Source organism: Tachypleus tridentatus, chromosome 7, assembly GCF_004210375.1.
Source record: "Tachypleus tridentatus isolate NWPU-2018 chromosome 7, ASM421037v1, whole genome shotgun sequence".
In the NCBI taxonomy this organism is placed as follows: domain Eukaryota; kingdom Metazoa; phylum Arthropoda; class Merostomata; order Xiphosura; family Limulidae; genus Tachypleus; species Tachypleus tridentatus.
In genome coordinates, this window is record NC_134831.1 from 74916645 (window position 1) to 74932570 (window position 15926).

Genomic DNA, 15926 nt, shown 5'->3' on the forward strand with positions numbered 1-15926 from the left:
TGAAGCTGTTTATGATGAATAATTTTTTGTTCCAATATATATTTCTGGAGAGAAAAAGGTGTAATTTAGATTTGGTACATTTTGTGGTGGTAATGAGGCTGGTCAAATAGTCTGTTTAATGTTACCGTAGAGAAAGTAGTAGTATATAGTTTTAATGAACAAATATTTCTGGTGTTCATTTAAGAAGTTAGAGGTTTATGCAAATGATATTTGAAATTTAAGATGAACAACTCTTTTTATTTCTTAAAAGAAAGTCACTTTGCATTCACTCTGATTAAAATAAAATCATAGATAAATCATTATTAGAAAATAAGACATTTTGCATGTGTATAATCTGTTTATAATGTTTACGAAAAATGTACATAATCTTGTAAAAAATACTAAGTCAATTTAGAATTATATTAAACAAGAATTCTTCAGTGTGAACTACTTTTGGTTGACCAACTCTTTGCACATGGGATTAATTTCAGGAAGAATGAAAAACATTGGTTTTAGTTAGGTGGTTATTTTTCAGGATTATTGATATAATTGGGATTTCAATCAGTTGATTGTTGAAATAATGAAACAGCAGAATTGATTAAACAGTTTATTCATAATTTTGAGTAATTTATGTAAATTTTCCTCAAGTAATAAGCTAAAATTGCCCAGTGCTATATGATATGCTAAAAGAATAAAAATTAAATGCATGATTCATTGTAAAATGTTGTAAGATGAGCTTAAAGTTGGTAGTTTAATAGAAAGGACACACTAATAATTTGAACTGAGCCTAATATAGTGAAAAAAATGCTTATGAATACTTTGACATTTTATGCATTTAACTTAGTGATCAGTTCAATACAGATTTGAGGAAAAAATTGTGTTGTTGGTCAGAGAAAGTTTGACAATCCCCAGATTGATTAGCATTGAATTTACTTATGGCTCACTTGCATACTAATGTACCATTTTAGTATTTGAGTAATATATCAGTGAGATTCTCAGAGAAACTTTTACAAGTTTCAGAAAATTTCTGATGATAAACTAGGAGATGTTTTTGTCCGACTTTGTAATAAAATTACAAAAGTTCTGCACGGGGAATATTGCTACTGCTGTAAAGGAATGAAGTGTGTGCAAAGTGGTCATAAACTTGTTTTTCTTCAAAATTTGAAATTGCTGAAAGTTGGCCCTAAAATATCTTTGCATCACAATATTCACTAGGCTTTTAGACTTATGAATATTCACAACTGAATCCTTCACTTTTTCCATATTACTACATACCAGGCACATACGTAGCTTTAGATGTCTGTTAGTATGATTCTAATTGTGTTTACCTTTATAAAAATAAGTGTTACCAACTTAAGCTCTATGAGTGTATGCTCATGATAAAATTCATTGGGAACTTGCTTGTTTTTATACAGGGAAAGTAAGCAATGCAAACTGAAGTACATTGATGTTTTGGTTTCACGAGAAAATACATCAGTATTCCTCTGTTCTAGAAAACAAACTAAACAGGTGTTATCTTTACAAAGGTTTTACAAATGATCATTGGATTTTTTTTTGTCTTGTACTGTTAATATGGTAAAATATTTTGTTTTAAGAAGCTAAGGTATAAAATTTGTGTTAGCATATTTAGGTCATCAGTGCTTTTTCCCAGAATAATACAGATTTGTTGCCTAAGTTTAAAGGTTATTCTTGTGTTAGTTTTGCATCAATAAAGGTATGTGTGAGCATTGCTACAATTGTTGAGAGTTCATTGACTTAGGTAAAATGTACTTTTAATTTGTTTCACTTTGACATTTGCTTTAGGTATCTAGATGAATTGACAAAAGTTTTTATTACTATATATTCTTTGTATTGAAACTTGGCAAAGTTGTGTATTTAATACTAGATCATACATTTTATTGAAGTTTACATATAATTATATTGTTCCAGTACAGTATATATTAATAAATACAATTTCTCAAATTTACACCAGATCTGAAAGACGAAATATCTTAACTTTACAAGTAACCGATAGGATTGTAGTTTGAAGGTTATGTCTTAACCAATAGCTAAAGAGAAGCAGTATTGATGACAAATATCCTTGGTATTTTGTATTACAGAACTATAAGTATCTTTTTTTTATTGTTTAATGAAATAAAGTAAATGGTAAACCTGATAGTTCACCCTCCCACTTTCTAAAGGAATTCTGAATCTGCAGTGATGCATGTAAATGACTTAAAAAGCTGTTTAATATGCTACTCTTCTGTTGCACTAAACATATTCTTTGATTCACTTAATTTTTGCTCTAATACCAACTTCTAGTTAATGCAATCTGTGTGTGTACTTAAAACAAGGCTGAAAACCAACAAGTGTTGCTAATTAAACAGGTGTATTCCTGCTTATATTTAGTTTTTAGCTTGAATCATATTGATCAGTATATTGACTCCTCTTTTTTTCTAGTTGTATTATCAAACTACATTTATTCTCATTGCATATTTTGTAATTACTGTTTACATTTTCTGAACCTTCCATGGTGTTGGCTGAATCTGCATCTAGCAGCCTTTGCAAAACCAGTGATGAATTTAGATGGAAGGTGTCCAGCTTCTTAAATTTGGTCTGCAAGTATATATCTCAATGTCATTAGAAAATGAAAGCTTTTAGCAGTGATGGGTACATATCTTTATTCAAGATTTTTGCATTCCACTTACCACTCATTTTTCAGTTATCCACGACCTTTTTCAAGGTCTCTAAAATCCAACTTTAGGAGTTGCATTGAGTGGCAAACAAAGGAGGATATTCTGATTATCAAGCCTCAAAGTAATTTTTGTGAAGTTGTTACATATGTTAAAGTAACCAAATGCTGCAAATGGCAGTATATTGTCTACAATAACTTTTTTTTTCTCCCTGGCACTACTTTCACATGAGATATAACAAACTTTGGGACCAGTATGTGAAACAAGCATCAAACCAGCCACTGACTCCCATTATATTGGGTTCCTCTAAGTTCTCCCTCAGTTCTCCATGTTTTCTACTTTATAAATCATGTAACTTATCATTTCACCTGCTTCAGATCTACAGTACATCACTGAAATGGATGGTTTAGAACTGTCAATTCTTTCAGCATATTTTACTTTCAATTTTTATCAAAGTCATCACACAGCTTTGTTTCATTAATTGAAGGTGTTTTGTGGGAGCACTTGCTGACTGCCATCCTTTATTGTCTTTTCTTGGTGTTTAAACTATTTCCTGAATTTTTCAGCAGTAGTGTGTGCCAATTATCTTTTAATGTTCTGACATATCCTACATGCAATTTCATTTTTATACCTGTCCATGAAAAACATTGCTCATTCAGGTGATGGGAAGTTGTTGCTTTATAATATGACCCTGTGCAGAACTTTAGATAATTCTTTGCCAGAATACTTCTATCAAATGTGTCAAATGGTAACTGCCAATATACCATAACTTTTATATGATCTAGAAAAGAAAAAGAAAAAAATTCTCCAATTTAGTGAGGACTTGAACGTCCTGCTCATTCCTCCATATATTTTGTTCAGCTTGTGACTTAACATTCAAAGGGAAATCTTGCAGTCTCTTGTAATAATGAGAGATCACAATTTATAGTGTCTGGCCACTTTTGAGAGATGTAATTTGTGTTGCTGAAAGTATATGATTACTGGTATGAAGCATATAAAGGTAGGTAACATCAAATTTAAAGTAACACCATATGAGGCATCCCTAAATATACAAAATTATAAAGTTTAGTTAACTGAACCTCAAACAATGTTACATAATAGTTTGTTGTTACTTTATAAACTGTTAAAATTAATGCCAGATAACCTATTTTCTACATCTAGTTCACACAATTCACTGCAGTATATAGTCATCCAACAAGCATGTTCAGTTTTCTCTCAATTTATAGGTGCATAGTATATTTTCCATTTCAGATAAATTTGGTGCCACACTTTCTTTTGATTGCCATGAAACCTGTGGTTGTGTTCATGATATCACATTTCAAAATTTACTGCTAATCAAATTTCTTTCTTTGAAATATTTTATCAAAATTCATTTATGAAATAATAAATATTTTAAGGCAATAAAAATTGTTTTAATACACTGGTTGGTTAAAATGATCAAAATATGTTTCACAAAATGTGTTCAAAGTAATGCCAGAAAATGATGGGTACCATTTAAGGTAGTCCACAACAAATCTTTTTGCATGATCATTTTAAAATACTATTCTGATCACCTACTGGTCTTTATATTAAGTGAAAGGCCATTTTATCACAAAAGTGGTACCCTAATTTTTTTTTTTTTTGGCAAGCTTATTGGACATCAAAGAACTAAAACTATTTTTCAGTTCTTTACAAAAAAAAATGTTACAAGTATTTCATTATATTAAAAAAGTGACAAATTTCTCTTAAATATGATTTTAACCTTTTTGTAGTTTTGACATCTGAAACTTATCTTCTTTGGATCGTCAACCCACATAAAGAAATTTTGTGCACTTATGCTGCATTTCCTCTGGTTATAAAAACAATTTAACCTATTATTTTGAACATTAAATAAAATATGGGTATTTTGCTGGGAAGCAATATCTATTGCACTGGCTTGCAATTCATTTTGTTTTGTCACCTAAAAAATAAAATAGTATTTACCAAGGTAGTAATATAGGGATGAGAGAATATGAAATATTTATGAATACTATTACATTTCTTTTAGACAGTAATCTTATAGTAGCACTTGGCTAAATACTACTTTGTAAACATTGTAATTAAAATTTAGTTTGGTAATAAAAATTTGTACAAAAAATCAAGTTTGAAAATTGTTTATAAAAAAAAAAATTTGTGAATTTATCAAACTGACAATTTTTAATACAAAATGAATTAAATTATTTTTCTGAACTCTAGTAATGTCTGTGTGAATGGAATTCTTGATAGTATTTATTTTGCAGTTTGTCACAAAATATGAGTTGTAAACTGGATAAGGTCAACTTATTCGAATGTTTGTTTGTCAGACATTTTGATACTTACAATTGCTTCACCTCTATAAAGCTAGTTCTTGCAACTTCATTGTGTTTTGCAGTATTTCATAACAAAGAGAAAAATGTACCCTAAGGTATATTAGTTCAATTTTTCATTAAGATCTATGTATATTTATCATATTGTGGGAAGTTTTAACTAGAAATATTTTGGCACATATCTGATTGCTGTTATGTCATGATCTTTACTAACATTAATATTTAAATTTAAGTACAAATGCTTTTTACAGCTGTAAATTTTATCTTGGTGTACTAAAATTTGTTTATTGACGTTTCTTCACCAGCTAGACACTCCAGCAACTCCATGACATCTGACTTTGGTGACAACAGAGAAGTGACTGTGGAGTTGAACAACACTGTAAGTGTATATTAACTTTTTGTGGGTTTTAAAGTACGTACATAAACATAAAAGCACTCATCCATTTGTAGGCTTAACACCAATGATATCAGGTGTAATGCTGGTTTTATCTGGAACTTTGGAATGAAGCCAGTAATCTCTCAGAATAAATATTAAAGTGAAAAATATCTTAAATGAGGATGAAGTTTAATAGCTTATTTAAAAGTACAAAATGTGCTACAATAATGAAAACTAGATTTATTGAGTATGATACTTACTAAGAGTAGCTGTGTATAGAGTTTATTATGGTTTATGTTGTGTATTTTAAAAATTTTCTCAAAGGAGTTAAATGGTGCAAGATGTACGTGTTTGTGGTGTTCTTTTATTGCTCACAGATGTGAAAATGACAAATATCTCAACACTACTAAATATCAACAAAATTCTTAGAGCATTTTGAATTAATAAACTTGACCCCTTTTTACATAAAACTTGATACAAAATCAGAAAATATGATCAGAGCAGAATATTTGCCTCCATGTTGGAACACAATCTTCCTGTGGCAATTTTGGAACATTCTTGAAAAATTACCAAAATGTTTGATTTAGAGATTGCTAAAAGATACAGAAGCTCTGAAAAAACCTCTGAGGTAGTTGGAGAAATGGCCAGCAGGGCTGTTAAGTTATAATTTTAATTACTGAGGATTAAATGAAGCAATTAATTGAGACTTCATTTAGATTTACATTTTTTGCAATTCTCCTATTGTCCCAGTATGAATAACTCTTTACAAAACTTAATATTGGCTGGTTTGATTTTATTCACCAAGTTTTTATATATCTAATTTGTACTAAAATTTTATTTACAAATTTTGATTTAGGGTTGGTTTCATGTGTTCCAAACAATTTCCATAATTGTGTACGTGTTTAATACAGAACTCGTAGCTCATTTTAGGAAAATCATAATTTTGAACAAAATGCTAATTCAAACCATGTACTTTCAGTAGAAATGTAGTTTAATTGGTTTCAGCTAATTGTTGTTTCTCAACCTTACTTTCATGCTATGGTGTAATTTTTTATATTTTATAAAACCTCAAGGCTAGTGATCTAAATGTGAAAATGTTTTTTCAATTATATAAGCTGATGCAGCTTTCAATTTCAGTGAAAGTTTTTGCATTGAAACAAAGTGAACTTCCACCAGTTTTAGTATTAATTTCTTTTGAAGTCTTACTTTAACATGTACTTTGTATGAATTACAATGTTGCAGTTTCAGATAAAGAATGAGATGTATGCATTTAGATCATTTTCCCGATGACTATTTTGTTCCCCTGAGAAGTCTATTAGATGTTTGCATGAAGCCTTATTGGTCTAGGTAACTGATTAGATGGGCAAAGAAAATCATTGAAAATAAACAAAAATATATTTATATAGTAATGGTCATAAATACTGAAATTGAATCTTTTTTCAACTGAAAAAAATTTACATGTTAAAAAATGTAACTTGCAAGAATTCTTGAAGAAAAAATATTACAATGAAATCTGTTTGTATTTTCAAAGCTGTTATTTCATACAAGTATTAAAATGAGTTATTTACAGAAACTATATAATCTGTATAAATTATTTTCAGTTACTATTTTATCTAGTCTTATTTTTTTAACTGCATGTTTCAATTTATTAATGAGAACTTTATCATTATATTTTCATGAGCAACAATTTTACAAAGTATCAACCTTTAACAGTTATTTATTTGTTTAATATAATTTGAAGCATGCATGATCAAAATAATACAAGATAACTAGCATTTTGCCTCATGAAACATTGTTAGGTGATGAATTTCATTGCAAAATATCTTTAATGTAAATGTACCTTTCATATCCCTGCTTTTGAATTTTATGAAGATTAATCATGGAGTTTTCCCTTCAAAACTATTTCTAGTAGTGAATTGGGAATTATGTAATTTGAGTTCATATTAACTTGTTAACTTTGTTGCCTACAGAATGTTTTTTGAAAAATGTTTTTATTTTATAGGTAATATTAATGTATCAAAAGAACAAAATTTATGATTTAAAAAGAGGTTTCTTGTACTATCACTGAAATTTTAGATGAAGTTCAATAATGTCAACATTACTGTGAAGCACAGAAAAGTGAATAACTTAGTCTTTATTTAGTTTAGTTAATTTGAAAATCATGATTTTATTAAGCTAAATATTAATAGGTTTCTGTCCAAAACATAATTGAAATGTGTAGTGTATAAGTTAATCTATGATAATACTATTAAGAGCTATTAAACATTAAGAAGGGGATTTGAGATGGTGAATGTAAACAAAATGCAGTTACTATTTTCCTAGTGTATTTTAATTAAATGTTTAGGTATCTGTGTTTTAGAAATAAGAACTAAAGTCTAACTGGTAAGGGAATATGCTGTAAAAAGGAAATGTATATTAACTCTTTCATGACAAGCTCAGTATAATATATGCAAGTGTGTCTACATGTCTGCATATGATTACAAGTATTTTGTAAAAAAAAAAAAATCAAGGTTTGTGATGAACTATTTTTTACAAGAGATTTGTTTGTGAAAATTGTTTTGTTACTAGTTTGAGTGCAAAGTGATTTCATGTTATGATTAAAAAAAACTATTTTTCCTCCCAAAAATCTCAAATGTTTGTTTTCAGTGAGACTGTTTTGTTATTTTCTATACTCTAAGATCTGTCACTTAACCAATCTCATAACCATCAAAAAGAAATTAGGAAAGAAATGTAAATTATGCTTTGTTGTACTAAAAATCATTACATATTATAACATGAAAATACAAATGTTTAGTCTAAGTAGCTTAAGTCTCAATGATATAGACCTTTCACACGTCTAGCTAACAAAACTAGCATTGGTGTGGTGCACATGCTCTCATTTATCCAACAATATAAAATTGACCTTTCGTCTTCCCTATCTTGGCTGTGTTTTAGTGGACTAGAATTTTTAATATTGTCAATTTCAGTTATTATACATCATATTTATGTATATAAATTATTACTGTTTAAAAATAAATTATTAAATTTGTTTTTCTTAAAATTTAGAATGATAATCACAAAGTAAAGCAGACAATTATCCTTTCTTATTACAACCTTTATACTGATGTTGCTGGACATAGGTTGCTATTTTGTATGTTTATAAATAATCCAGTAAAAAATGCCAGAATTATTTCAGAATTTTTTTGAGATGACTTGTACTAGAAGAGACATGGCATGTGAGTTGCAGTTTACAGTACAATTCATTAAAGCAAGAACTGACTTGCATTTCAATTTTAGCCCATGTGTATGTATGTAGTATAAATGTATGTAATCCCTTAGAAACTGAGAAACCAGCATATAGGGGTGGAGAGAAATTTTAAGATGCATAATTCTGGTAAAATATATTTATATATATTGAGAATTTATTGAAATACTTCCTTTTGAAGTTACAAAATTAAAACTTGTTTAGTATTGCAAATGGCCCTGGACCAGCTAAGGAGAATTTACTTTTTTCCTGGCTCCTTGCTTTCCAAGGTTGGCCTTGACAGAAGACAATTTTGATCAATCACCTCCAGCCCCTTTTATTTAGACGGTTAATTGAATCTGTGAGGTTTTAAGGTTTTCCATTGTTGCATTTGAGTCTAGTTCTTGATATTGCTGCTCATGGCATATGATATGCCACTCATATGATGAAATAGCTATGCCTTGTCTTCCATATATGCACACACTCAGTGCTGGCCAAAATCTTCAGGCCAATGAACATAAAGAAAACATATGCATTTTGCATTGTTACACTCAACCACTTATTTCAGTAGAGCTTCAAAAAATGAAAATAAGAGAAGGGCAAATAAAAATAAAACACTTTTTCAGCATTTAATAAGGAAAATTTGAACACTGAAATTATCCTAAATACTAGCTGGTTAAAAGTTTAAGACCATACTGAAACGAAGCGTTAATCGGTAAACATGTAACAAACTTTAGTAATTTTTTGTTCAAGCATTAGCATTGTCGACATCTCCTATTGGCACCTTCTGTGTTACATTGAGTAAAAACATGGCAAAGGCTAAAACATTGACAGAGTTTGAACGTGGCAGAATTGTTGAGCTGCAAAAACAAGGTCTCTCTCAACATGCCATTGCTAGTGAGATTAGGCATAATAAAACTGCTGTTGAAATTCTTGTTCCGTATCCCTCAGGATCTTTTAAGAAATTTGCAAGTGGTCACCCCATGAAAATATTACCGCCATTGAGCAGGAGGATTCAACAGGTTGTCCTGCAAGACACCAGCTGATTGTCGAACCAAATTAAGGCCCTTATGGATGCAGAATGCAGCTCAAGAACAATAAGACGGCATCTACGAGAGAAAGGCTTTAAAAACCGTAAACATCTTTAAAGGCCATGCCTCCTTCCACACAACGAAACAGCTCGGTTATACTTTGCTTAGAAGCACCAAACATGGGATGTAGAAAAGTGGAAGGTTTTTTTTCTCTGAGAGAAAAAGATAACCTGGATGATCCACATGGCTTCCAACGTTAATGGCACAATAAGGATATCCCACTGGAGACCTTTTCTACATGACACAATGGAGGAGGTTCCATCATGATCTGGGGTGCTTTCTCCTATGAAACAATGGAGCTTTAGATTATACAGGGGTGTCAAACAGCAGCTGGCTTCATTGGCATGTTGGAGAGACCATCCTTATTGACTGAAGGCCCTCACTTGTGTGGAAATGACTGGATCTCTCAGCAGGACAATGCTGCAATACATAATGCCCACAGGACAAAGGGCTTTTTCATGACAAATAACGTGATTCTTTTGGGACCATTTAGCGTGTTTGCCGGAACTGAATCCCCATTGAAAATGTTTGGGAATGGATGGTAAGGAAGTCTGTAGACATGGACGTCAATTCCAAACAGTGTGTGATCTTTGTGAAGCCATCTTCACCACTTGGAATAACATTCCAGCCAGCCTTCTGCAAATGCTTACATCAACCATGCCAAAGCGAATGTTTGTTATTTGCAATGACGGCCGTACAACTCGCTACTGAGACCTCTGGTTGGGCATTTCCTACCCTGTTAGGACTTCTTTTTGGTATGGTCTTAAACTTTTGACCAGCTAGTATTTAGGCTAATTTCATAGTGTTCACATTTTCCCTATTAAATGCTAAAAAAGTTTATTTTTATTTTCCCTTTTATTTTCATCTTTCGAAGCTCTACTCAAATAAGTGGTTGAGTCTAACAAGGCAAAATGCATATTTTTTCTTTATGTTCATTGGTTTTAAGAGTTTGGCCATCAGTGTGTGTGTGTGTTTGTATATAAACAGCATGCCTTGGATTATCACCACCAAGAAGGGGGTTATGTTAAGATTCCCAGTGGTGGGATGTCCTATTGGACCTGTGGGGTTCTAGATTGGAACGTGTGATCACTTTAAACAGATTATGATTCCTTGGAGTTTAGGAGTTCCAAGGTATTTAGATGGAAGATGAGGCTACCATCCACATCATTGTTTTTGAACTCAATGTACACTGGGTGATGTCTCTCTTTCTTGAATAGAAAAATTGTCATGATACATTTTGGCAATTCCACGGTGATATCTCATTCATCAAAGGGGCACACATTTTCAATCTTTATTTTCTTGCTGTGAATATTTTCTACAGGAGTCATTCTCATTTTACCAATCTTTCAGCATGAATGTAGTTATGGATCATTTTTCTCATCCTAACCAGATTTTTCTGATAGAATGGATGTTACATCACAAGTTTTTAAGTGACTTTGCTCTCATTTCAGGTTTCCAATGATTGGTGCTTTTGCAACTCATTGGAATTCTTAACTGCAATTACTTTGGTCTAATACTTCATCCTTAGGTGTTGGCAGAAGGTGTATTCAGGCAAAAAACATGCTTGTTCTGGATGTAGTGTGGTTCCCTTGCTTGTGTACTACTCTTATCTTGGTCACACCCCTGTCCTGTGCAGAAAATGCTTGCACTCTTGTCTCCACCTACTCGTTGTTGGATTCTATATATTGTTTAAGCAGAGAAAAGTGTTACTGGAAATACATTTTTCAGTTTAGGAAAATGTTAACTTTTATCTTATAAATAGTTAAACACTTCGAACTTCAAGCTATCTGATAAGTTTGTATGCAGGTAGATAAACTACTGTTGGTTCTTTGTCATGTTTGAATGTTTTTGAACTCAGTTTTGTACAATTTTATATATTTATATAAATATAAACATTTCCACCTGTTCTTCATGGGCTTTGCGTTTACTTTGGAGAAAATCAAATTTCTACATTTTATTAATACCATATAGAGTGAAACAGGATACAAGTAATTCAAGTTGCTGTTAATAGCACATTAAGTATAGAAAAAATGAATCAAAAACTAAGATTACTGGTTATGAAATTACAACATATTTACGAAGAGTGTTATAGATATTATTTGTTGAACATTGCTGTGTTGTAATTATTGGTTTCAACTACAATTTGCAGGTGAAGCAGTGCTTTTAATTTTTGATTAGTAACCAGATATGCAAGAGTTCAGTTCGTTGGCCCAACCTCATATTGGAGAAAGAATTTTAATTATAACTTCAAATCTGCTGTGCGTATGTCTTGTGTGAAATATGGCAAGGTCTGATTTAAAATAGAAGTTTGTTGTACATAAACAGTCATTTGTTACAAATGTATTTGTACTCGAGATACATCTAAATTGAACATCTCTTGGACTTTTAAGTCAAAGTGCAAGGTTATGTTCATGTGAAGAATAAAAAGCACTTTTATACACTTTGCATTAGCATGACCTCTGGAACCTCTGAAATACATCTACAGATTTTTGCTCAGTATATTGTGAAGTAACACTGATGTAAATATACATAGTATCTTACAGAATGTCATCTGTGCACATAGGACTAACTTGGTTTTTTATTATTATTTATTACAGGTTAAACCTGATGACCCCAGTCTAAACCCTCATGCAGAAATCTTTTCTAGTAACACATTAGAGACCAATTCTGTTAATTCCTCTACAGCTAAAGGATTTAATAATGGAAATTGTAAAGGTAAGGGAAGCTTGTGATGGACTTCTTTATTAGAAGCCTAGTGGTTTGAAGAACCAGAAAAAAGTTAAGATAATGTACAATCCAACAGTTTTTATTTGTATATTTATTGTTGCATTTTGTTTCCCAATATTTTTTAAACCAAATTATGGTACTTTTGAGGCTGGTTGTTCTGTTTTTTTTTTAGAAATATTTAATTACATTTGTGGTTTTTAACAGTTACTAGCAGGTGAAATATCTTAGTAAGGAGAGTACATTATAGTTTCCTGTTAAGTTCTGCACAAAACTGAAATGTAAGTGTGCCAAATGAAGTTTTAAGAAGCATTTGTAATTATTAATATTCATTGTGCAGATATAAAATAATTCCCACATCAGTTCAGAAATACTTGAATTATACAGTAATAAATACTCTTAATTTCCATGATGTGAATGTAAATTGAATTTAACAATAATTTAAAACAAACTTGTATTTTTGATTCTACAAATACAAACTATTCATACATTAAAGCATTGCCTGTAGATAATGTCTAAATATATCTTTCATTGTATCAAATTCTGAGGAAATAATTAAAAACTCTGAAACACCATTTGACTCAGAGTGGCTCTTAGTTTTGATTTTCATATTGGAAATCTGTTAGCAACTGTGGGATTGGTGAACGTAGTTAGAAGTTCCCAAAGGTATGCATGTTTACCTACATCTGTTGCAATTTTTTTTTTTTTTTTGCACATTATATCAACAACTTTAAAGGCAGTTATTAATTTTTGAACAACTCAATCTGAAGCTTCATCTAATTGTTTCTATCATAGGAATCTGACTTGAAGCAGAAGTTACTTTTTCAACATTTAAGTAGATCATTATTTTTCCTTATCCCTCAAATGTCTAATATTAGAAAAAGCTTGGAATTCTTTGAGATTGATAGTTCAAATAAATTCTCATTTATAAATATTCTTAATCTATTGTTGGACTAGATATTCCTTCTTATAGTAAATTTTGGGTCTTTTTATGGTTTTAGATTCATTTCTTTCGGTGATATTAAGGTTGATGTAAATCAACTGTTATGGTATTCTTTTAGGATTGTGACTTGCTGTTCTGTGTGAAGACCTGAGAACAAAAACTTGTTTATGATGCTTCTTAGAATTAACAGCACCTATGTAAAGATGCACATGAGCAAACAAAAGAAAAACAATGGTCTCTTGTTCTTCTGTGGAAAACCTTATTTTCCAGATAGTAGTACATTATAACATGTAGTTTCAAACAGCACCTATTCTGAGATGTATCTCTTCAGGGCGAATTGACTGTAAGTTGCTTTTAAGAATGTCTTTCCCATGACTACTGTGTCTTAAGAAACAGTCCAATATACAACCACATTTTAAAATGCATCTTTGATAGACCTGATAGTCTTGTCGACCTTGTTTGACATGTACTCGCAACCTACATAGTTTAAATGCTTCATGAGACGTGTGTGTAAATAGTTTTATTTTCATGCATTTGTTTTATCAGTAACATACAGTGTTGAAAATAACTAGAAATACTGTGAGAATAAAGATAGAAAATTACCATTAGAACTAAAGAAGGTTGGTATGGGTATTAAAACTTTAAAATAAAGCAATGTTTCAACTTTCTTAGGTCATCTTCAGGTTAACAAGGCACATCTTAGGGACAAGAGTATGAATGGGTACAAGATTGTAAGGGGCATTGCAGATGGATGTCAGGTTATTGATTAGTATAGGTATAAAGATGTTCCTTTATATTGGTTTAAATTTGGTTTTAGTTGCTGTATAAGCAGGGCTTCTTTGATTTTTCCTTTGTTTATATTTGTTTCTCTACTTAGTATCGAGGTGTTTTCTATGGTTCCATTGTATTTAGTTGAGTTGCAGTGTTCAAAAACGTGTGAGGGTGTTTTTTAGTGTTTTTTGAATCTAGTTTCCATTTTTCTGCTTGTTTCTCCAATGTAGAAGTTGAGACAGTTGTTGCATTGTATTTTATGAATTATGTTGGTGTTGTGTTTGTCAATATAGTTTCTACATGGTATGAATTTCAGTTTTGTACCTGGTTTATGAATGACTTTAGTGTTTGCTGGAATGTAGTGTTTTCCAGATGTTAGTTATTTCATTGCTAATATTAGGAATACATGGTAAAAAACAGTGTAAGGTTTTATAGTTTATTGTTTGTTGTTGACTGTTGTTGGTCTAGGTGTTGAGTGTATGTAATTTTTTGAAGCAAATTTGTTGATAGTGTTTTACCTGGTTGATTTCATCCTTAATTTTATCAGGTATGAATAGTTTTGTGGTTGTGCATATTTAGTTTCTTAATGAGTTTTTTCTTTCACATGTTTAATTCTAGGGAATGTATAATTCTGTGTTGTAGGTGATTTTTCTGTGGATTTCTGTTTTGTGTATCAGTCCTTGTAATCTTGAGATTGAGAAATGTTATTTGGTTAGTCTTATGTTCATAGGTGAACTTAATATTACAGTGTATGAAGTTAACTTGTTTGAAAAGAAGTGTGTTCTGTAGATGTGAATCCAGCAATTGATTAATAACCAGAGAAAACATACTAGGTAGGGACAAAAATGCAAAATAAAAGATTACAAGTAATTTGTATGCAAAAATCAAATTTGTTAATGAAATATTTTACTAAAGATTTGTTGATGAAAATGTTGAGTGTATCATTACTAGTCTGAGTGCAGTGATTTTGTTGTGATTAAAAAATGATTCTTCATCCTACAAAATCTTTCTATACTCTTAACTATGTGGGGCCTGTCACTTGACCACCCAAATAACCATAACAAAAAAAGAATATAAATTATGCTTTTTTCATGCTAGAATGACTACATATAGCACAAAGATATAAATTTTTGTCTAAGTCGCTTAAGTCTCATGACTGTATATTTGTATATATTTTTATTATATTGACCTTTCACTGATGTGTTGCATGTGCACTTGGGTCACATACCCAGTAATATAAAACTGACATTTAGTCTCCCTGTTATTTAGTGGACTAGTATTTTGTAATAGTCTCATTTCAGTTATTATACACTGTACATGTATGTAGATAATTACTATTTAGGAATAAATTATTAAACTTTTCTTAAAATATAGAATAATAAATCAAGAAGTAAAGCAAACAATTATTTCTCACTGAGACCTTTGAACTCAGTTGCTGCTGGGCATAGGTTGCTAAGCCTTTTAAAATTTTGCATAAGGAGGGCATCAAACTTTTTTAGATTTTATAATACAATTGAATAACCAAAAAATCCGTAAATAACTACACTGATACCATAGGATTTCATTTAATTTACTAAGCTTAACAACCAAGATGTATTTGTTTCAAAACAAATTTGAAACTTTGAGCAGACTAAAGACACAACCTACCTTGTTGAAAATCTGGTATGAAAAAATGTGAAATTTTTTCACACATTGATATAGGTGAAAACCACTAGGGGATATTCTAATATGTTGATTGGTTATTCACATCATGTAATGAAGAGTATATGAGGGACCGTTTCTGAAAATGGAAAGAGGTGAATGGTCCCATTGGGTTTGATTCA

General features: G+C 30.8%; 1 protein-coding gene across 6 annotated transcripts in view; it reads left to right on the forward strand.

The window, feature by feature from the left end:
• LOC143255988 (uncharacterized) overlaps positions 1-15926 on the forward strand; it is a 98275-nt gene that overhangs the window by 23789 nt on the left and 58560 nt on the right. For 5 of the 6 annotated variants that reach the window (XM_076512499.1, XM_076512502.1, XM_076512501.1 and 2 more), the window contains 2 exons: positions 5281-5354; positions 12263-12380. In XM_076512499.1, the coding sequence (XP_076368614.1) occupies positions 5301-5354; positions 12263-12380 (172 nt within the window). In that variant the 5' untranslated portion in view covers positions 5281-5300. Of the gene's footprint in view, positions 1-5280; positions 5355-12262; positions 12381-13534; positions 13676-15926 lie in introns of those variants that run through there. The other variant, XM_076512504.1, reaches the window with a different exon arrangement.